This window comes from Urocampus carinirostris, chromosome 1 (genome assembly GCF_059441175.1).
Source record: "Urocampus carinirostris isolate Australia breed hairy pipefish chromosome 1, RoL_Ucar_1.0, whole genome shotgun sequence".
NCBI lineage: Eukaryota > Metazoa > Chordata > Actinopteri > Syngnathiformes > Syngnathidae > Urocampus > Urocampus carinirostris.
In genome coordinates, this window is record NC_142349.1 from 58,638,707 (window position 1) to 58,663,288 (window position 24,582).

Here is a 24,582-nt window from a genome sequence, read left to right on the forward strand (position 1 = left end):
TCGGATGCGGAAATTATAATTCATGCGTTTGTTACCTCCCGTCTCGATTACTGTAATGCACTACTCTCTGGTCTCCCGAAGTCTAGAATCAAGTCTCTTCAGCTGGTACAAAATGCCGCAGCGAGGCTTTTAACTAGGACAAAAAAGTACGATCACATAACACTGATTTTGGCTAACCTGCATTGGCTCCCAGTTAGCCTTAGATGTGATTTCAAGGTTCTCTTAGTATTATACAAAATCATACATGGACTTGCTCCCTCTTATCTTTCAGATCTGATTTGCCCCTATGTCCCGGTCCGAAGCCTACGATCTGAGAGTGCCGGTCTTCTGGTGATCCCAAGAGCAAAGAAGTGTTCTGCTGGTTCGAGAGCGTTCTCCATCCGGGCACCGGTGCTGTGGAATGCTCTTCCCCCTGAGATCCGATCTGCAACCTCAGTGGAAATGTTTAAATCTAAACTTAAAACTCACTTCTACTCCATAGCATATGAATAAGCTACTCTTCTCGTCGGCTGGAAAAATAGTCTGTGTAATATACTGTAATAATCTGTGAAGCCCTTTGAGACTCTTCATGATTTAGGGCTATACAAATAAAAATGACTTGACTTGACTTGATCATATCAGCGAACTAGAGACGGTGTCAGGAAAGTGAGAAATTTTATTGCTTCTATAAAGAACATATTTTCACGCTGTTTTGGAATCTTGCAATTTCAATTTTGTAGTTCTATTTTTAAAATCAAAATTATAAACTATTAAAATTTCCGAAGCCACTTACGAAGCCAGGGTGGCACGGCTGGCAGGGGTTAGCGCATCTGCAGTACAGATCTAAGGTCATGGGATCGAATCCTCATGTGCGGAGTTTGCATGTCCTCCCCGTGCTTGCATGGGTTTCTTCCGGGTATTCCAGTTTCCTCACACAATCCAAAAACATGCATGTCCAGTGAATTTGGCCGGTCCAACTTGTCAATAGGTGTGAGCAAGTGGGTTGTCTGTCTCACTTGGAAAAAGGAAAATAATAACTAAAAAGAATAATATAACTACAGAATACGTAACAAATAAAATAAGCTAATAAGATAAGAAAAATAATACTTAAGGTAACCAAAATTATCCGACAGCAAAGCAAAAATGTTTTTTTTCTTTAATGTATGTGTTGCTTGAAATATTTTTCCTAAATTTTATGGCATAAAGGAGAGCTGACTGCCTTCAAGCACCAATCCAGGAACAGGGACAAATCTGTTTGGACAATTCTTATCCTGGTCACCAACTCATTCAGATCATTCCTTAAAGTAATGGGCATTTAACCAATGCACACCTATAGCTACCGCTTTTTTCTCGACATGAATTTGTGGCAGCACGGCGGCGCAGTGGTTAGCGCGTGTGCAGCACAGTTTCGAAGTCATAAGATCGCACCTCCTGTGTGGAGTTTGCATCTTCTCCCTGTGCTTGCGTGGGTTTCCTCCGGGCACTCCGGTTTCCTCCCACATTCCAAAAACATGCATGTTAGGTTACTTGGCCAGTCCAAATTGTCCCTAGGTGTGAATGAGCGAGTAAGTTGTCTGTCTATGTGTGCCCTTCGACTGGCTGTAAACCAGTTCAGGGTGTCCCCTGCCCACTGCCTGAAGATGGCTGGGATGGGCTGCAGCACCTTCGTGACCCTACTGAGGATAAGCGGTGCAGATAATGGATGGATGGATGGATGAATTTGTGAAAGAGTTCTCAAATAAATAACATCATAGCAATAATTGCCAATTTAGCACAGACATGCGGTAACATTGAGGCTTGGGTTCGCAAACATATGTGTGTAACCATTGGTCATTATAGTCCCCATTACTACAAACTGTAAAGTACTCTACATTGCATATTAAAATCTGTATTTCATTTCTTATGCTAATGATACCTTAATTTTAATTCCCTGACTCATTTTTTCATCAGTCTGTGATGCAGCACAAATTAAATTTGTAGTTTATGCAAACACTGTACGTAAACTTTCTCGTTTTTGTCGCGTCATCGAACATTTTTTGAGAAAAGCGTCTGTTCTCATGCGCTCCAGGGTTAACTTCTTACATAATGCAAAGCCCCAAAGGGCGTTTACGAGGATTTCCTCGAAAATGTAGCAGATTGTTTTGACTACAAAAAGGAGCAACTCTCGTGAGAATTGAGTAGGAATTTCTATAAAATAAATATTTATTTGAAAAGGGTGGCTTTCATTAGGGTTTTGTAGGATTATCAACAGATGATGGGTTTAAATGCAGCAGTTTTAGTACAGTATACCCCCAGAACATGGCATTTTTTCGTTCTGAGGTGGGGATCGTAAGGTAAAGTGTTTATCTATCTCTATCTAATCGCAGGGGACACAAACCTATGATAAACCCCCCATTAACCCAGTTAAAAGCCTTCAATTGTACATACATATTAAATATTAGTCACAAAATAGAATAAACCAAGTACTACCCAGGTAATATAAGTGTCATGATTACCTAAGTGGAGCCACCTGGGGTAATCATCTGGCGCGCTGGAGTGCGCCTTCTGATTGGGTTGTGTTCGCTATTTAAGCATTCTACACCGAGACATGGGTGTCTGAGGATTACTCCTGTATTCGTAAGACACTCCCGATTACCTGCCTTGTTGTTTACTTGATTCTGCCCGTCTGCCTTCGATCCGACCTGCTTCCGTCCACGCTACGATCTTCTCTTCAGTCCTGGTAAACTCGACCTGCCTTCGTCCCACGCTACGATTGATCACGTCTCCCGCTAACCCTTACGCTTCCCCAAATAAAGAATTGTACGAACGCTCTGGGGTCTCCTGCTCTGTTCTGGTCCTCCCTGACAGAATCCTCAGACCAGAATGGACCCCGCGTTCGTACAAGTGCCCCCTGACGACCATGAAAGTCAGAACCAGCAGCCCAATCCCCCTTTAGAAGGTGCAGTTCGGCAAGTAATTTCCGACGTGGCGGAATTGGCTAAGCAAGTGAGTCAGTTACGGCTCGAGTGGGATCTGTTAGGTCGGGACTGGTCCTATCTCTCCAAAGTAATAACCCATCAAGCCACTTCATCGGCGCCCAACACTGACCGGCCACCTTCGGCCTTTCCCAGTTCATTCAGCGCGGGATTCGCTGAGCCGCGAGTGGGCTCGCCAGAAAAGTTTGGGGGAGATCCCGCTCAGATCCGCCCATTCATAGTAAATTGTAGATTAATATTTGATCTCCAGCCCCGCAATTTTGCTACGGAAGCAGCTAAGGTAGCGTTTGCCATTAATCACCTCACGGGAAGAGCGCGTCTTTGGGGAACGGCCGCCTACGAGAGAGGTGCTACGGCGTGCAAGTCATTCAACCTCTTGGCTCAAGAGCTGATTAAGGTCTTTGACTCTGGTTCCTCATCGGTCGACGCGGCCCGCTCGATCATGAACATCCGCCAGGGGAGACGTTCCATTGCCGACTATGCTGTCGACTTTCGTACGCTAGCAGCACAAAGTGAGTGGAATGAAGAGGCGCTGGTCGACGCCTACCTCCACAGTCTGTCCGGTTATCTCAAGGATGAATTAGTCTCCCACGCTCCTCCGGCAACACTTGACGAAGCTATTGACTTGACCGCCCGGATCGACCGTAGGGTTCAGGCGAGACGCCGAGAGAGGGAGGGTCCCAGCCAATCCGTCACCAGGCAAGTTCAAGAAGCTAATAATGTACCAAACCCCCGGGTTCTGTTCAGCCCCATCGTAGAAAGGATGGAGGTGGACCAGGTCCCGGTCATCCCCAACGAAGAAAGGATGGAGGTGGACCGGGTCTCTCTTTCCCCCGAGGAACGCTGGCGAAGATTTGTCAATCAATTATGTTTATACTGCGGTGGTAAGGGACATCGCGTGGCCACCTGTCCGGTAAAAGGCCAACGCTCGTCGGACGTAAGGGGCGTCCGATTGAACTCAGTCCTTGTATCTGCTCCCAAAGACGCTAGACCCGTTATCCAGGCTTCTCTCTTCCTCCCCGATTCTACGCAGACATTCCCAGCCCTGATTGACTCTGGCGCTGAGGTAAATATCCTTGATCTGTCCCTCGCACGCAAAATGGGGATACCTGTTAAACCCCTTCCTAATCCGATATCTGCTCGGGCTTTAGATGGTCACCTGTTAGGCACCGTGTCTCAAATAACTGAACCTATAGAATTACAGCTGTCTGGAAATCACCAAGAGAAGATCCGATTCCATTTACTCCACTCCCCGAGCCAACCCCTCATTTTGGGTCATCCATGGTTGGTCCAACACAACCCCCATTTCGACTGGCGCACTGGGTCAATACTGGAATGGGGCAGGGACTGTCACCAAACCTGTCTGCGAGCCGCTCCTTACCCAGGTCACTCCACTTCCATAAGAGCTTCACCCAATCTGTCCAAGGTCCCAGTTCGTTACAACCACCTACGGGAAGTCTTCAGTAAAGCTAAGGCCCCTTCCCTGTCACCCAATCGGCCTTATGACTGCGCAATGAGTCTCAGGCCTGCCTGTTCGACTCCCATGCCTGCCTGTTCGACTCCCAAGCCTGCCCGTCTGACTCCCAAGCCTGCCCGTCTGACTCCGACTCTCCGGCCTGCCACTCCGACTCCGCTGCCGGCCCTGATTCTGCCTGTTCTGATTCTGTCTTTTCTGCCTGTTCTGTCTCCGCCTCTCCTGTCTTGCCTGATCTGATTCTGCCTGTTTGCCCTCCGGACCCACCCTCTGCCGCCCCTTCGGATGCTGAGGAGGGGGCTTCCCTCCATTCGGAAGGATTCTGAGAGGTACTGTGCTGTTACATAGTTCCCCGATTGCCTGTGTTTCCCTGTGACGTGTCTTGGGTTAAATTTATTATTTTTTTTTCTGGGGGACTTCTGGAGCCGTCCCTTGAGGGGGGGGTTCTGTCATGATTACCTAAGTGGAGCCACCTGGGGTAATCATCTGGCGCGCTGGAGTGCGCCTTCTGATTGGGTTGTGTTCGCTATTTAAGCATTCTACACCGAGACATGGGTGTCTGAGGATTACTCCTGTATTCGTAAGACACTCCCGATTACCTGCCTTGTTGTTTACTTGATTCTGCCTTCGATCCGACCTGCTTCCGTCCACGCTACGATCTTCTCTTCAGTCCTGGTAAACTCGACCTGCCTTCGTCCCACGCTACGATTGATCACGTCTCCCGCTAACCCTTACGCTTCCCCAAATAAAGAATTGTACGAACGCTCTGGGGTCTCCTGCTCTGTTCTGGTCCTCCCTGACAATAAGTGTATGTGATTCAATCGCATAATAAATAATAAAGAAAAATGAAATTGTATTTACTTTTGATGTGAGGTGCCTCGAGCAGGTACAGTGGAGTAATTGGTAGAAGCAGACAGGGGTAATACACGGGGGATTTAAAATAAATAACTTGAGAGCATTGCGATGTCAGGCCTTTTAATGCGGCCCATCGAGTAAAAGTGGTAAAAAATATAACAATCGAAAATATAACGGTTAGGAAAAGTACTACTAACGAAAATGTTTTGGTGCTACTCTTGTCCCCGGTGTCACTTACTGTTCACTGCTTTTAAGGCTTCCTAGGTGACTTGAATTGCTTAGTTGGATCCCTTAACCCAGAGGTCGGGAACCTGTGGCTCAGAGACCAATTTGATTGCATGCAAAATTTCTCCATCTTGTTCAAAACCGGAGGTGTCTATCCTATTCAGGTACACGTAGAGCCAAACCAAAGCTAAATTTGAAGGAAACACTTCGCAGTATACATAGGGCACGTTTTTCACTACAATTTACAGTCAAGGTGTCACACAAAAAAAGGGGGAAAAAAAACTCGTTTTGGCTGTACAACGCTAAAGAATCCTTTATTTAAAAGTTCACTATATAATCTGTGTTCAGTGTTCAGATACTTTATGATGAATCCACAGAACTGTAAATACGCCAAAACACCGGAAGAGAACTTAGTCATTTGATTGGGTGAGTGGGAAGGATGGGTGGAGCTATGCAAAAAGTACAAGCATTCCCTCCCATCTCTCGCCAAAGGTAAGCACATAAGGCTCCCTATTCTCAGAATGTTGTGACGTTTTTACAAAATAAATGCTTGCATCTGGTTTTGAAACCAATATGTATGAAAAAAAAGGGTCAAAAGGAGTTTAACAGATCTTGAGTAATTGCAAGAAAGAGACAAGTTTAAAGTGGTCTGTTTGTTGAATTTGGGACAGGGGCTCTGGCATTATTCTCTTTTCATAATTTTTATCAAATCATCAAAAATAAATGTGCTGAAGACTAAGCTTTTGTCTGGGGCGCCGGTCTAGCAATTTAGTAAATTTGTCTCATAATATATGGTGTGGCTCTTTCCCAAAATAAAATTAATATTTTTTTGCTTTTATGGCTCTTTGAGTCAAAAAGGTTCCCGACCCCTGCCTTAACCACTAGGGTCGTAGGGGCACCGTTCCCTGTGTGTGTGTCTTGGGCAAGTACAGCATGGTAGCGCCCAACCCTCTCCAGGCCAACACATGTTTCCACCTGGTTTTAACCGGGAACCTTTCGCTTATTAGGCGAATGTGCTAACCACTGCACGAGAGAAATATGACCTGCAAGTGTTAAAAAAAATAAGTGCACGTTTATATCAGTTCATGTGTTTTTACTTATTATATAAATACCGTATTTTCCGGACTCGCTCTGGATTGTGAGTCGCACCAGCCAAATTAAGAAGGAAAAAACATATATAAGTCGCATCCAGAGTATAAGTCGCACCCCCGGCCCAACTATGAAAAATAAATTGCGACTCATAGTCTAGAAAATTTGGTACATATAGTTTTTATATTTTTATGTTTTATGCAGTATTACATATTTATTTATTTTTTACCACTAGAGGCGCTATATAATACACAATGTCCATTTAGTTTCCCCATCGTCATTTGGCCATAATCCTTGGCAAGGGTAACATGAGTGTGTCTTCTCCATATGTCTTGATAATCACAGACTTTGTTTCAATTATTATCATGTTTTTCTTCTCCCATGATTATCACTGCATGTCTTGGGACCAATAGCTAATAAATAAAGTACGAAAATACAGTGATGTATCATGCTAACTTGCTAAGTCCTTACGAAGCACACAATATTCAGAACTGAATGAAGAGAAATGTATAGTGGGAGATAGTTCAGCCAATAACACAACACAACTGAATCTTTGACACAAACCAATAGCAGACCATCATTTTAAATGACATCGACCAATAGCAGACAGGCACCTTAGAGGCCTATGAGGCACGTAATTTGATCACTCATACTGACGACCATTGCAAAGTTAGAATTTTGTAAGTTTTTGGGAACACAAAATAATAACAGCATGTTGCATCGTGGTGAAAATGCTGCAAAAGCATCGTAACGTTGACATAGCGTGAACTAGGGGTCTGCAGTACATTCTACCCTAGTGAATGTACCAATGTGAAATACAAAGTTGATGGTTTTTGAGAGGTGGTGCCTGGTCCCAAATTCCAGAGGCCTCCGAATGGTTAGTTTCTTCCACTCGTCATGTTCCATCCCGAAAAATTAGAACGGTTTCTCTGCAAAGTAAGCAGTGACGCCGGCTTTCCACCATCAAGTCTGTTACGTCACAAGACAGCTTTCAGAGGGGGCCACGTGTTGATAGCTTTTCTAAATAAAAATGTATAAATAGTGAGGAACAAGCAAATGTTCAATGATGTTAATGTTCCGTGAAGGTAAATTGTGACTGATATGTACATTTAAATGGAGCAAAGTACGTTAACCTTTTTGGGAACATTGAAATTAAAGATGAGCACTTTTAACACAAAGAAGAAATACGACAAGCACATCTTTAAAATCCTTTTTTTGTAAGTAACGACTTGCATAAAGGGACCGTTATTTGACCATTAGATGTGGCTGTATTGACCCATATTTTTTGTTTTGTTTAGGACCCTTCCCAGGAAAACAATAAGCTAAATATTGTAGACATGTATTCACGCATTTTCCTAGGAAATTATATCTTCAAACCTTATTGTATTTTTTGTTTCGTTTTAAAAAGCTTAGACTTTAAGGACAATGAGTAGATGGTTGCTTGAAAAAATAAGCTTTTATGTAACAATCTTTAACCACGGAAAACTATGCCCTATTTATTTTCATAGAAAACTATTTCTCATAGATAGATAGATAGATAGATACTTTATTCATCCCTGAAGGGAAATTCACATTTCCAGCAGCATCCCTGAGCTGAGAACAGTACAATAATAAAGCCAAAAGAATACAATATACAACACCCAGTGTGACGTGCAAATGCCCACTGTAGCGTGTTATATAAAGTAACTAAATAGTGCTACACAGAATACATATTGCAGTAAGATTCGGTAATATCCAATGTAGGTGGTGTGGTTTAATGTGGGCCTTTACTCTGCCGGGTGGAGTTAAAGAGCCTCATGGCATGAGGAAGAAAAGATCTCTTCAGTCTGTCCGTAGTACAAGACAGTGACAGCAGTCTGTCGCTGAAACTGCTCTTCTGTCTGGAGATAATGCTGTGTAGTGGATGCGATGGATTGTCCATGATTGACCTCAGCTTTTTCAGTGCTCGTCTCTCAGCTACTGTTGTTAGGCTGTCCAGCTCTTTGCCCACAACAGAGCTCGCTTTCCTAGCCAGTTTATTGAGACGAGAGGCATCCTTCTTCTTGACGCTGCCTCCCCAACACGCTAATAATAATGATAAAAAATAGACCCCTAAAGCAAACATTGTTAACAAATGTTTCAATTTGTACTCAGAGGCTGTAAAAAAATAAAATAAATATCAGCTATTGTTGGTAAGAATTCAAAGAACACCCCAACAAGGAATTTGTCTTTTGATGCATGAACACAAATATATATATTATATATACTGTAATGTATATATCCATCCATCCATCCATTATCTGCAACTCTTATCCTCAGTAGTGTCGCGGGGGTGCTGGAGCCCATCCCAGCTATCTTCGGGCAGTGGGCAGGGGACACCCTGAACTGGTTGCCAGCCAGTCGCAGGGCCCACAGAGACAGACAACTCACTCGCTCATCCACACCTAGGGACAATTCGTACCGGCCAATTAACCTAACATGCATGTTTTTGGAATGTTGGAGGAAAACGGAGTGCCCGGAGGAAACCCACGCAAGCACGGGAGAACATGCAAACTCCACATAGGAGGTTCGATCTCATGCCAACAGAACTGTGCCGCACACGTGCTAACCACTGCCGCCCATATATATATATATATATATATATCTCATCTCATTAGCTGCACCGCTTATCCTCAGTAGGGTCGCGGGGGTGCTGGAGCCCATCCCAGCTATCATCGGGCAGTGGGCAGGGGACACCCAGAACTGGTTGCCAGCCAATCGCAGGGCACACAGGGACAGACAACTCGCTCGCTCATTCACACCTAGGGACAATTTGGACCAGCCAATCCACCTGAAAATGCATGTCTTTGGAATGTGGGAGGAAACCGGAGTGCCCGGAGGAAACCCACGCAAGCACGAGGAGAACATACAAACTCCACACAGTAAGTCCGGTAGCTGGATTTGAACCCACACAGAAGGTTCCCAAGACCTTAGAACTGTGCCGCACACGCGCTAACCACTGCGCCGCCGTGCTGCCCCATATATATATATATATATATATATATATATATATATATACAAAAATGAATGAACTATCATCTAAATGTGCATTTTATTGAAACATTTGTTAGTTGAAAAATCAGTGTTCATTTTACATAACATGAGGCTCACCTAGAAGAAGCTGACATGTTTGTCTGCAATCTTGCTGCTACAAGTACCCCCAAAAAACTTACAAAAAAAATAAGGAAAATGGCGCAGTTTGATCACTTTGGATTCTTCCAAATGCTTTGTAGCACTTATATTTGGTTGCACTACATAATACAATGAACCCTAATGGTCAAATAATACTCAGTGCCTTTTTAGAGTGCCAGGGTTGAAACATTTCTTTCAATACACCTCATTTAAGGTGGTGTCTGCAACATTAAAAATGTTCTACTTGCTAACCCCATCTTCAGGATAAAATGATCATAGCAGCCTTTGTCTGGCTGCCTGTGGGACATGTCTCTCTTTCCATCTTTTCGGGGGTTCGGGTTGACAGTCCTTTTCTTACTCCCACCATTTTCATCCTAAAATAAATGAAAACAACCAGCACGTGCCTAATGCACAGATGATAAAAGTGAGAAAACTCAGTTAGACCTTGTTAATACATAACTGAGAAAATACTTAATCTTAAACTTTATGAGCACACCTAAAACTACGCACTTCACCTTTAACAATAGTTCCTCTAGCCAACCACCATGGGGCGACAAATTAAGAGTCAGTCTTGAAGACAATTAGCACATCAACACAATTCACAAATAGCTAATCTCCAATGCTTAACTATAGCGACATGCACTAAATTGCAGAGTTCGGGAAAAGGTGGGCTCTCCTATCCTTCCGGATGAAGCCACTAAGTTGGTTAAAGAGCTCCTCGGTGGGATGAAATCCTCCTGGACTTCGCAAAGATTTTGAATGTTGAGCTGTAACACTTGAAAATCCTCTATGACATTTGCAGACTGGAGTGGCGGTCTTTTTAAGGAGGAATGGAGGTGGAAGGTATATTTCCAACTCAATGTTCACTACTATGTCAATAATGACAATAAAGATGATCATATTATATTCTATCACACTCCTTAGCCATCCTGGTAATATCTATTCAAGCGGTGTTGAAGGGGTTGAAATCAGTAATTCAAATGTTAAATCAGACGGAGCGGAGGGGTTTTCATACCAGTATCGGAACACTCGACTAGCTTTATGCCTGATGAGGTTGCATTGGAGTTTACTCAACCTGTCAGAAGATGTTCAACAATGTCCTTCTGGGAATTCAGTAAAATGGCTCTCCAGGGGTACAGGGTACCAGGGTACCTGAGACGGGTTTTGGGTTCCTGTACGACCAGGGTCGGAATTTGGTACACTGTAGTACCGGCAGTTAGGGTTGGACTCCATCAACGTTGCACTTAAATACCGGTTCTTTTAAGTGGCTCAGCATTGCATCTCAGTCAGTCTTTTTGCAGATTATGTTAACCTTTTGGCTTCTTCCAAGTTCTGATCTCCAACTATCACTGAAGTAATTTATTGACAAACCTCTAAATCTGACACTTCGGTTCTTAGGTCATAATCTGCCATTTTACGATGTTTTAACCCTACAAGAACGGGATTAATTGAAGCGTCCAGGCATTTGTTCCACACAGCTGCCATTTTGGGTTTGTTTGTTTCCCTCTTCCCTTGGTTGCTTGCCGTTGGCCACAGCCACATAGTCCACAACCAAACATTCTTGCTTGTTGAGGGGTGTGATGTCTCTGGGAAAGTATCTCTGAGTGTGTTAGTTTTTGGTCTAAGGATCCTGTAGCGTCTGCTAGAGGGCAGCAGGTCAAACAGGCAGTGGCCAAGGTGAGAACAGTAATGTGGTTGGCTTTGCTGCAATGTCTTCCAGACCGGGCAGGTAGCAGCCAATGATTTTCTGGGCTCTGTTGATGACTCTCTGAATGGTTCTCCTTTATTCTTATGTTTGTGAGTTTGCAAATACTATGAAAAGAAAAGTTGGGAAGTCCAGTGCCATTTTGTAAATTTCTGTTGGACCCCAAAACAGGGAAGCATGGACATAATCAGAGAAAAGTTTGATTATCAAATGTGCAAAGGTTAAAAAACAAGTGTTGTGAAGTAAATGTAGGAGTCTAAAAAATAGTAATGGCAATATTTGAAGTGCTCCGTAGCACGGGGGAACTTCAAAACACTGTTCTGAGGTCCCTATCATATGTACGATGTCTCGAGACATTCTAACTTTGAAAAACACCAAGATTGGACACTCACTGTGGAGACAAAATGACACATATGGACAACACACATGAGGTTAGGGGAAAGACATATAGAAACACAGGACATGACAGTTTGGAGCAGTTCTCCTCGATGAACTCCTTGTAAGGATTTTGTCCTACTTTACACATTCCAGCGTGACAAAATAGTGTCTCTGTCATCGGGGCTAGGGTACATTTTACAAGCCTCTAATGGCCAAACGCTCACAACTCATTTTGGGCTTGTCAGCCAACGGGACCCCTCAAGTAGCCCAACAAGATTCTGGATGATTCCCGAGCAGCAACGGGGGACTGGTCTCAAAGAGCTGGTCTAAGTCGGAGAAAGGGGTGTTTATTTAAGTTTTTCGTCTCCTGACTCAGACAGACTGCAGCGGATAATGAGAAACAGATCTCAGATGGAGAGGAAGGAGGGGGGTCATAAAGTAGGAATGGAAGGGAAGGGAAAAAAAAGAAGGAGGGGAATGGGGAAGGGGCGGTGAAGGAAGAAAGACGGCCAAAAAAAGGAGGGGGTGATGCATTTAGGGGCCTGGTGTTCACACGGCAAACTTGATGAGAGGAGGAGGATGTGAGTGAACTGGGGGTAAGAAGGCGGATTAGAGTTTCGATTGACAGGGACGGTGACCCTATGGGGAGCCGGGACTGGGCCGTCAACCCGCCCAAAGGCAATTAAGGGTAAAGGACGGGAAAAATATTTCATCAACTTCTTTTACTCCTCCTCTTCCTTCTCTTCCTTTTTCTGTTTGGCGTGAGGATGAAAGACTGACAAACTGGCAAAAAAAACCTTAAGATATTTCGAAGACGACGTCTGGGAAAATTCGGAAGTGGTTTGCATCATGACGTGCGCTTAGAGGTCAGACGAAAACTTTTCTTTCTGGGGGGGGATTCTCCTTGCCGATGGGGGCCGCGCCAGGCCCCGGCTGGGAGGAAGGCGAGTTTGAATTCAAGCTGGTGTTCGAGGAGGACACGCTGCGGCTGCAGGAGGAGGGCTCGGGTTTGGCGGAGCCCCCTGACAGTGGCGGCATTGCTGGTGAGTTACAAGGGCTCAATTTTGGGGAAAGAAGACCCTCCCCGGGAGGTCTGACAGGCATGGGAACATATGGAAGTGTGGTGGACTTCACATGTGCATGCAAACTCAATGTGTTTCCAATCAGGCGTGCGTGCGAGTTAACAGCTGCCATGTGAGGAGGAACCTCCACACGCTCACCACACGCACACAAATACAGTAGATCCCCGGGATACGGCATTCCTGCCTTACGACGTTTTCACTTTACGGTGTGGGATAGGAGGTTTTTTCGTTCTCCCTTTAAGGTATTTCCTTTACTTCAACAACAAATTTATTTGCACGCCCAAAAATCTGTAAAAACATTGCCCGTCTTGGTCGACATCATAAAATACGGGTCTGCTATCAGTTTAACTACCTCCCACAATGCCTTTCTCTGTCTTCATTCAATTAAGACTTTGCGAGTCAGTGAAACAATACTGTATTTTTTCTAATTGATTTATTCGCAATGGGTCCGAGGGTCACAGTAATGTTAAAGAAAGAAGAAAAACATTATAACCATGTAAACAAAACTTGCAATATCAACAAATGCGAAGAGGGAACACAAAAGGCTACTCTCGATAAGTTGCATGGCCTTAACCAGTCGACGACCGAGAATATCATTAAAATTAGGGTGGCGCTTAAGGCAAGGATATCCTGTAAGGTCCTGACGATCCTTGCAAGTGAAAGTTATAAAAAAACTGTTCAATTTGTAACCCGTCTTTGCTGTCTCCCGCCCCTTTCTGCATCTTTCCACAAACTCCACTGTACCAGCTCAAGTCAGCTAACACCATAAGTGAGAAGAAAATGTATTTTTTTCCCCATTGCACAGCATGCTTTCATTTATAATGTGACTTAATAATTTTCTATATTTACTACACAAAAGTAGTATATAATTATATCAACAGAAGTAGTAAATCATTAAGATATCTTAGTATTTTTAACTGGAGTAGTGGAGTTGCACGAAACAACAATTTCACCTTGCGATCCCCACCTTTGCATGTTATTTTCCCTATTGCATGAAAAAATACCGTAAAATAAGAAAACTACTACCAATAACTTATTTTTCATCGTAAAAGAAAATAGCCTAATAGAGAATACTATTGAAAAATAATAAAATACAAAAAAACAAGTAACACAATTTTTATTTAAAAAAATTAATGGAGAAAAACAAAATCTCTTGTCGATGGGACAAGATTTTATTTGTAGTATTAAACAGATCTGTATATTCCTTTTTTACAAGGAGACTACAATACTGGCAAATAATGGTAATGTTGATTGAATATTCATTTTGAGTGTATTTCTTTGTAGTATTTAAGATTTTTTAACAGGTTTTGTAAGAAAATGAAAACAATTACATCTAATATGAGCAAAATTGAAATACAGTATTTAGCAGACGATAGATTGTTTTGCTCATTTTATGATTATTTTATGAGGTAGAAACGTTTTTCTTTAAATAAGCCAAATGGTCACCTATTTACTAAATAGGATCATTCTTGCATATTTTTCCAGTTTTTTTTTTCTCTTCTTTTATTACAAAACTAGTCTAGGTTTCGTCGGGATCAGAACGGAAACAGAACGCACTTGCGTTACGTTTCTCACAAGTTTTATTGGAGGAACGAGAAAGGGCTGTCCCCACAATTCGGTGTTTGCTGGATGCGGGAAGCGAGTCGCTCTCGTACTCGGATTGTGCGCTGGACACGGAAGTGGATCTTCCGTAGCGAGCGATGGCGGTGTCAGGGATGGGAGCCAGGACAGGAGAGCAAAAACGTGGTTGGGGTCGTAAGCGAGTCGTAAGCCAGAACGGGAGAGTAGAAGTAGTCGGGGACAAAAAGAGGTCGTAAGCCGGGACAGGAGAGCAGACGTGGTCAGGATCAAAACGTGTCTAAGCCGGAGACAGACGGGAACAAAAAACGGGACAGGTAGGAGTCAGGGTCGAAAAAGGCTTACCTAGTCTTCTCTGAGGTTCTCAGACGGACTGACAAAAGGGGACAGACAGGACTGGGTTCGAATACTGACCGGGAGCCAATCACAACCCGCGGCAGTTGGCGCCAAAGGAGCGGGCACAGCTCAGTCACATCAGTAATAATGACAGGTTTTCCTTTCATCGTTTATTTGATGAGCAAAAGGACATTTCTAAAATGTCTTAAATGCATATAAAATTGTATCAATTTATCTAAAAAAATTATTTAATTATTCACATTTTCAAAAAAATCTTCTTTTGTGAGAATATGTTTTCATTTCATATTTTCTTTAACCTGAAAATATCCAGTTCTGCAGCAGATTTAATGACTTGGAAATATTGCTATTGCCAGGAAACATTCCCCCCCACCTTAATTGACTTGATGTACGTCAATGTTGAACACCACAAAAAAAAAGAAAAGAAATGAAAATAAAACTAAATGACAGGAAGTCATGGTGTGAATAATCACTATTAGCTGATGATAATTAGCGGCCGCATCATGCGAGCCAAATGTAAGTTTCAACATTTCGTGTGCGCTTTGAGTCTTTGTTTTCGGGGCCAAAATAAAACAAGGGAAAAAAAATATAGCGTGTGTGTGAGCGCCTTTTGAATAAATGCTTTCCATATGACTATGCAGAATTATTAGAAGGCCTCTATTATTTATGGGACATTTATACTTATCAGATGAAATAAAGTTTGACATGGGCAGCCAAAATTGGGGGCTCTTTAAAACGATTTCCGTGAAATAGTCTGTGTACTTAAATGGTGGTAGCAGACAAAGTTTACAAACTGTTTATTTTTTCTGCATTTGTTTTGGCCAAACAGAGATTAGCAGACCATAAAATTGAGTTTTTAATCCACCGGAAAATGTATTTTAGCCATCAGGGCACACTGGTTACCAGTGTTAATCTGATCAAAACGCTACAAATTTGTATAAAACACAATTTACATCAACGAACAGCAGTACCCCAGGATACGGCATGAAAACGTTCTGGTGGGGATTGCAAAGTAAAGTTGCTGAATAGCAAGAGATAGAAAACTATGGTAATTAGCTATTGGGTTCCAAATTACGGCACCTCAGATAAAAAAAAAAAATAAATAAATAATACATACAGTATTAAGTACTATTTGTGTTTATCATATGATTATAGTGATAAAATATTATGAATAAAAGGAAAAATAAAGGTTTATTTGCCTTTGGTGTGATGTGACTTGAGCTGGTTGACTGAAGTAGCGATGGATGCAGAAGGAAGAGAAGACAGGAAACAGGATCCAGAAGCTTCGTTTTTATGGTCATCATGTTTTTTCTTCTTTGTTTAGCATCACTGCAAATAAATACAGTACGAAAAAAGGATTGTATCGCTAATTCACTAAGTATTTATGAAGTGCACACGATTTTGAACGGAATGAAGGAAATGCATTATGGAAAGTAATTCAGCCATTATCATAATGGTATTTTCATGATTCAGTGGAACCAAAGAGATGCAGTACGCACACTCATATGCTCAGGCACCACAAAATTTGAATTTTGTTCGTTTTAGGGCACGGACAATTTTTGTTGTTGAAGTTACATAGAGAAAGAAGGGCTGTAAAGTGAAAAAGTCATAGGGCGGGGACGCCATATCTCGGGGATCTACAGCATAAACTCCCTGGATTTCTTTCGGAACTGCTAAATACAGAAGTCGCTCATGCAAAGTCAGCAAAAGTGAGCATAAGTACCACAAAATGTAAAAGTTAAAATATATGAATAACCAGATGTAGGTTTAGTGCTATAATGGTCATTTTGGAGCTAAGTGACTCTTTCACTTTAGTTAGCATGCTAATTCGAACCCATTACCACAGTGCCATAGAAATATCTTGAGTGATATACCGGTATATTTATATTTGGTTAGTTTTTGTAATGTCCAAATAATAAGATACCGAGAACTTAAAAAGAGCAAAATGATCTATTAGCTCATGAGCATGCAAACTTCAATCCATTGTCTCTGTAGCAAAATAACCATGTCCAAAATATTGAACTTTGAGATGTTTTTCTTTTCCACATGTCTATATTCTGATTTTCAGTCTTGGTAATGAGTTATGTAACAAAGTTACATTTTACAGTAAGAAGGTAATAAAACAAAAACGAAAATTTCCGTTGTAGCAACACCATTAGCGTTACTAACAGTCAAAACTACATTAGTGATTTACTTTGAATAAAGTGGTTTTCTGTTCTCCTCCGAGTTGTTCACGTCACGTCTTTTCGGATCATGTCAACATTCAGAATAGCGACTACCATTTATATAGATGGGGATTGTGAATATAGTATTCACTAATGCTCCGAAAGAAAATGCAAATGAGGGCTGAGTCGCGAAAAATCTGAGCCCTATATTTAAGAGCACCAGTGCTGTTGTCATTGCTGCGGCAACTGACTCCTGTCCTTCGCGAACGAAACGTCTCTATAAGCCGGCTCTTGGAAGTGAACAAAAGGAGCCGGCTCCCAACCACTCAACAGAGATGCCTTTTTTCTCTTCTGATTTGTCACTATGCAAAATTTGGGGATTCCATGTTGTTGACTTTAAATTTGTTGACCATAAAAAGCTTAACATTTTTGGGGTACTTTATCTTTTTCGAGGGGTAGAATTATGAATATTTTAATTATTTTTCATCTATTTTTCTGTGACATAAAAACGTAAAGTTTATTCTTTTTTCTTCTTTTACCACTCTTTTTGGGGGTAGGGTGCCCGCCCTGAGTCATATCTAAGACTTACAACATTGGTACCCGTTGCTTGCCTGGCACTCAGCATTAAGGGTTGGAATTGGGGGATTTCGTCATCTAATGACTCCCAACGACAAGTCGGTTGGGTTGAGCGATGGGGCTGGGAATCCCCTCCTCTGTATCAATCTGCCAGAAAGAGTAAAGAATATGTGTGTGTTCTCTACTCGAGCCATCTCCCACTTGGGGGATACGGCTCCGATGTATGCATATAGTATATATACACAGTGAAGCAAATAAGTATTTGAGATTGATCGTCATGTTTAGCTTCTTCCATTTTCTAATGATTGTTCCAACAGTGGACCCTTTTCACCAAGCTGCTTGGCAATTGCTCCGCCGCCCTTTCCAGCCTTGTGGAGATGTACAATTTTTTCTCTGGTGTCTTTGGACAGCTCTTTGGTCTTCTCCATGTTACAAGTTCAAGTCTTAGTGATTGTATGGGGTGGACAGGTGTCTTTATGCAGCTATCGACCTCAAACAGTTGCATCTGATTCAGGATGATACATGGAGTGCAAGTGGACTTCTGATGGACGGATTAACAGGTCCTTCAGGGTCAGAATTGTAGATGATACACAGGTGTTCAAATACTTATTTACGGCTGCACCACACAGATAAATCTTTAATAAATCATTGTGATTTCTGGATTTTTCTTTTTAGTTTATCTCTTTCACAGTGGACATGCACCAACGACAAAAAATTCAGACCCCTCCATGATTTCTAGAAGATACATTTGTAGATGATACACAGGTGTTCAAATACTTATTTTCTTCTGACCAGTAGGTTATTAGAGTTAGATAAAATCTATAAAACTCACTTTTTATTGTTTACCACTGATTGTTATTCTATATTGTTGACTGTTTATTTCGTTTGCACTTCAAGCGTAGGATAAATCTGTTGCTGGTGAGGCGCAATAAATATTACAAGATTTTATAACATGACTACCTGTTCTTCTCCATTAACTGACTCATATACTGCTCATAAAACGTCAACTTATTTTTAAAGTGACGGAAATAGTTACGTTTCTTGGACACTAGTTACCTTTACTACAGAGTAATTTAGTTAATAACTCAGTTACTTTTTGAAAGAAGTAGTGAGTGCCTAACTATTTTCTAAGGTAACGTGCCCAACACTGCTTATTTTGTAAAAGAATGCTTAAAAATGTACAAAAAACCCGAAAAGGGTCGCGCTCAATATGGTAACTGAGTCGCCTGTCTGGCAACAATTAGCTTCCAGCAAACCATGTGAAATTGACGCATGGCTAACAATGATGAAAATGGATACACTTGCACTGGATAAGCTTAATGATGTTTATCACATTCAATGGATTTTTAATTAAGCTTTCTCATGAGGGATGTTGATATTGGAAATCTTCATTGTGTGCCTTAGAAGCAGGAAAAATAAATACATGCTACACGTCACTTGACACGATGAACATGAAGTAAAGTGGAGCTTCTACATACGAGATCAATTCACTCTGACATCGAGCTGGTATCTAAAAAAAATTCATATCTCTAACAAATGATCCTCATAAGAAATAACTGTGAACAAACTAATATGTTCAGGGTCTCCCAAAAAATCCTCACAATTTAGGCTAAATATCGATAAAACACATATTCTTGATCACTAAATACACATTCAACTAGCAATTGCACATAAAAATAAAGTAATAAGATAAATTAATAACCTAAACATCGACTTTAGTATGCGCGTTTACCATTAAGGAACTTGGCGAATGCTCACTGAGGTGTATGCATAGTGGTGGAGGAGTGAGGGAGCACGGTTAAAGGATCAGGTTTGTATGGCTGGAAACGCATGTGCTAACTGGGACAAGTGCATGCTGGCTATGAGCGGTCTCTAGTGGTAGCTTCTGGAAATTCTTGAAATGTAGATTCTCTATTCTATGTCGAGCAAGATTTTTGCTTGAAAGACATCTCATACAGTCCCTTAAATTTCTCGTAACTAGAGTAGGTTCTATGCAGAGGGGCCACTACTTGATCTTAGGGTTTTTGCAATAAATGTTACATACCTATAATTTTTTTCTGTATTTTCTACTATTCATTTTCAATTATTAGCTGCAGACAGCCGCTGTACTCGCTCTCGTGTGGAGCACTCCCCCCTCAGCATACCCAGCCCGCCACTCTCGGCCAATCAGCGGGCCGGAATGCATTCTCCACCTCCACGGAGAGTGCCAGCCAGAGAATTCAGCGGGACTTACGAGAGCCTACCAGCCCGGTCCATTCAGGTTAGAGAACTTTGCAAAACTGTCACGAGAAAAAGGAGACTGTCAAAAAAAAAGCACCTATCAGGTTTCAGAGTCCCGCGTGGTGGAGTGTCCCAGCATCCAGATCACCACCATCTCACCTGAAGATGATACAGCACCTGCCCTCTCCTGGGACGTAGAGAGTAGTAGTCGGTGGGATAGAGAACACCTCTATCTCCCCCTGATGGATCCCTTCACCTACCGTGATAAGTACCCTGGTTCGCTCAGTCCCAGTCCTGCCTCCAGTCCCTCGTCCCGTGGATGGCTGAGTCCGGCTTCCAGCTGCGATTCCCTGTTGGTGGAAGAAGAAGATCTGAGTGAAGCCAATCTCCATTTTGGGCTTTCCCCGTCCTCCCGGCCAACTTCCCCAGGTGGGAAGAAGAGGAGGAACTCGCCTCTAGTGTCACCTTGTTCATCACGCAGGGGAAGCTTTTCTGAGGACCTGCAAGGAGGACCCCCTGAGGGGGGAGACCCCAGGCCTCTGTCGCAGGGTTCGCCAGGCAGCTGTGAGCTCAGCGTTCCACAGAAAACCAGAAAGACGTCTATGGAGCAGGTACCAGTGGATGCAAATAATTATACATACCCTTGCTCAACCCAAACACTACCATGTTACGAATTCAGATACCAAGGCTAAAACCTAAGCTTATCTACACACACATCTAAAGACATCTAATTAACATTTAGATTTTGTCCATTTTAGATTTGATTTGATAAGAAATGTATGACTCCACAGGGGAACTTCACAATAACAAACCTTTTTCCTCGCAGTTGTCTCCAAGAGATCAGGAGCAGGCCCCAGGGCAACAACAGCAAAAGAATCTGCAGACCAGAAGAGATCCCCCCACAATGAGTATGGACTATCTCTCTGTTCCACCTGCCCTGGGCTGGGGCCGGGCAAGAGCCAATGCCCACAGTCCTCTTTTCAGGCAAGGAGTCTCGAAAAAATCTTCCACTCTGTGATCATTTTACTTCTTTAAGTCTAAAGAGTGCAAAATGTTGAGATCTGATCGGCTATTGCATATGCTTCTAGTGTAACCTTTTGATGTGAACGCACATAGGTCTAATGCATTGCCTCCGCTCGATTGGCCACTGCCCTCCCAGTTTGACCAGTACGAGCTACGCATTGAAGTGCAACCCCGGTCCCACCACCGAGCCCACTACGAAACTGAGGGGAGCAGAGGAGCCGTCAAATCCACTCCGGCTGGACATCCAGTTGTCAAGGTGACTTCAGTAATGAGTTTTTTTCGCAGCCATAAATTCTAATGTGTTCAATGTATATTCCTGTCTCTGATTTGTCCTCTGCAGCTCTTTGGATACAATGAGAGGAAACCGCTTTCTCTGCAGGTTTTCGTAGGAACTGCAGACGATCGCTCTATAAGGCCACACCCCTTCTATCAGATACACAGGTAGCCCTCACACAGGTGATAAGGATCTTATGTTAGAAGTCTAGAGCAATGTAACATGAATATTGTTTATAAATGGAGTAAATACAGTTTGGCTAATTCCTCAAAGGGTTTTTCACTTTACAGGGTGACTGGAAAAATGGTGGGCACCACCTGTCATGAGAACATCCAAGGGGGAACAAAAGTACTAGACATCCCCCTGAATCCTGAGAACCACATGACAGCTCTGTAAGTCAACTCTTATTGTCTTTGAAAGAGAACAAAAGTCACGTATTTAAACATTGCAGCATAGACTGCGCGGGGATTCTCAAACTGAGGAACTCTGACATTGAACTGAGGAAGGGCGAAACCGACGTTGGGAGAAAGAACACACGGGTTCGCTTAGTCTTCCGCACACACCTCCCCTTGTCACCACCTGCTATCCCCACCGGTCGGGTGCTAGCCCTGCAGGTGGCTTCAGTTCCCATCGAATGCTGTGAGTGCTCGTTTCCCAATGGCTGCCAATGGTAAAACGTAACCCCAATTTTTTTCTTGTTTCCACCATAGCCCAGCGGTCAGCGCAGGAACTGCCTGTTATCGAGTCAATCAGCATTGCTTCCTGTTCAGTAGAGGGAGGCGAGGAGCTTCTGCTTAACGGCACCAATTTCATAACTATCTCCAGAGTTTTTTTAATGGAGAGAAGTGCCGGTAAGCCCTTTACCTTTTGTATCCTCATGAACAATTGTATAATTTTTATTATGTTTGACAGTAACTAAATCGAGCTGTTTTTTATATACTACGTCTCCTGAATATTCAGATGGCAAGCTTCAGTGGGAAGAGGAAGCCCACGTGGATCGTGACAACAGCAACGAGGTACCATCTCGCGGAGTTTTCTGCCTTTGAGTCCACCTTCACTCAGCTCAGAAGCTCAGAAGATCACATATGCAAGAGTAGTTTCTTCTACAGGATTGGTAGTAACTTGTCCAAAATTGACTGCTACTCTCACTGAGAGTGTCACTGAGATCCTGTTTAGAATGCCCACTAGCCACCTCACTGGTTAGCTTTCTGGGGGATCTTTTCCTGGAAGGATAGAATACCTGGGAAAGCCATGGAGAGTGGATGTAGGGGCAGCGGCCTAAGCATGGAAGGTCAAGTTCCTCTCCTCAACAGTTTATGAGTGGAAAGAGAGAGATGCAACCAGTGACCAATTAGTTGACGAATCAAGATAATCTTCTTCATATTTTAACCTTGTTTCAATGGTTATTATGCTCCTGCTTCCCCCTTTAACATCACTGCAAGCATTTGGCCCATAGAAAAAATTGAAAAAAATTAAATATTGTATTGTTGACTTGCAAAGTCTTTGAGAAGCACATAAACACAATGAAAAGAAAAACATTTGGGGGTAGTTCAGCCTAAACTATATTGTCAGTTTCATGATGTTGTGATGCAAACCAATAGCAGACCAGCATTTTACATGAAGTCAACCAATGGCAGTCAGGCATTTCAAAAACAACTAAATATGGATGAAGTTTGAAATTTAGTTTTTTTGGGGCAGGCTATATAAGTTGTTGTTGATATCGTATTAGGGGAAAAGTTATAATGAGGGGCTGAAAACATCGTAAAGCAGGGTCACTGTATACCATGGGTCTCCTAATTCATTTACATGCCTTTGGTTTAAAAGAATGAACAACTGCCCAATCGAATATCAAAATATTTGTTAAATGCAGCCCAAATGAAAACATAGATGAGTTTCATTAAGTATGAACATTTTATTTCTGTCACTAGAGTTTGCTGTTAGCGAGAGTGCCATCCTACTATGACCTATCTATCACTCGCCCAGTGTCGGTCCATCTCTACGTCTCCAATGGAAAGAGGAAAAGGAGCAGCACTCATTGTTTTAAATACGTCCCGGGTTAGTATTCACCTCAGAAACTCTCGCTATACTACTAGTGCATGTTATATGTCGCTTTTTCTGCAGTCATGTTCAAGAAAGAAGACGCACTGCTGCCCCGGCCTCAGGGGTCCAATCTGGATGCAGGGGTAGTGTGTTCTTCAGTGGGGGGTCAGTCCAGGATAAACCTGAGGAGTGACACCATGGCAGAAGATCAGACAGGCCTGGGCTTTCACCGGTCCTCCTACCAATCGCCTTATTCCCCATCGTCCACTAGCGTAGCTTTCCAGGAAGACTACAATGTTGACAGTGCCAGGGAAGAGCCCAGTGGGATGGGCTCCACCATGTCAGAACACCACTCCAGCTTCGAGAACGTGGAGCTAGGTTTCACTGAGCTCCTCCCACCCATGTACCTTCGCGGTCCACAGCCACCCTCTCCGTCCCCCTGGCTAGACTCACCCTACCTGTCTTCCTCACCATCTCCCTCCCACTCGGCCTCTCTAAGCCCTTTCCCGGCCGGCAGTCCCGTCTCCTTATCCCCATTGCCTCCAAGTCTCACCCCACAATACCCCCACTACTCTGCTTATCCTCAGAAGATGTGTCCCTCGCCTCCAACAAACCAGGGCGCCTACCAGGACATGTGTCCGGTGCCTTACTCCTACTATGAGAATTGGGAGCCCCCGGAAAGGGTTCTGGGGATGGGGCAGGGAGATGAAAGGGATGCCAAAATTCAGGAGTGTCCTGTGGAGTTCACCAGTTCTACAACGATGCATCCCATCACATTTGAGGAAGGTGAATGAGAGTAATGAGATCTTTATCTAAATCTTAAACTGGAATATAAAACATACGAATAATAGTCGTAATAGTCCATTGTATATGATAACAATTGGACTGTAAACTTTAGCAAAATCAAAACATGACAACTTTTTGTTCTTGGTCCACAGTGTCGGAGTATATTGGGCAGGACTTGGAGTCTTATAAGCTCACTTCAACCACGGACGAGCTGCCACAATGATGTTACCCTACAGCATCATTCCATTGTGTAATGCACTTGCTATATAGCACAATTTCCTGCTCTGTTTATCTCATTGCTGGGTATTCAAATTTGTATCTGATTATGACTATAACTACATTGGACCCTAACGGTATGTTGTTTGTATTTTTAAATAAAGGGATTTTTTGGAGTATGTATTAAATTATTCCCAGAAACAGAGTGTATTCTATGTTTTCATTCAAAATGACTATCATGGCAACCTTGTGGAAAAGCAACATTCCTGGCTTGTTCGAACAAGTGAGTGCTTTCCAAACGTTACTATTGCGTAATAATTTAGTGTGTGCGTGCGGTGCATGAAGATTATTGTTTCAATCAGAATTGCTTCCTGCAGGCTATACAAATTAAGTGTGTCAAACTAACTTAACAAACCCACACACTGGTGTCATCAGAAT

At 42.8% G+C, this 24,582-nt stretch overlaps 1 protein-coding gene across 1 annotated transcript; it reads left to right on the forward strand.

Annotated features, from left to right (window-relative positions):
• The first annotated feature begins 12,421 nt into the window (after window positions 1-12,421).
• nfatc4 (nuclear factor of activated T cells 4) lies at window positions 12,422-24,345 on the forward strand. Its single transcript, XM_088346771.1, has 13 exons — window positions 12,422-12,873; window positions 19,676-19,845; window positions 19,910-20,416; window positions 20,632-20,789; window positions 20,922-21,084; window positions 21,169-21,269; window positions 21,393-21,494; window positions 21,554-21,741; window positions 21,813-21,953; window positions 22,063-22,118; window positions 23,031-23,157; window positions 23,224-23,928; window positions 24,081-24,345. Exons 1-13 carry the CDS (start codon window positions 12,741-12,743, stop codon window positions 24,149-24,151), a joined length of 2,622 nt encoding a protein of 873 aa, XP_088202897.1. The 5' UTR covers window positions 12,422-12,740; the 3' UTR covers window positions 24,152-24,345.
• The last annotated feature ends 237 nt before the right edge of the window (window positions 24,346-24,582 follow it).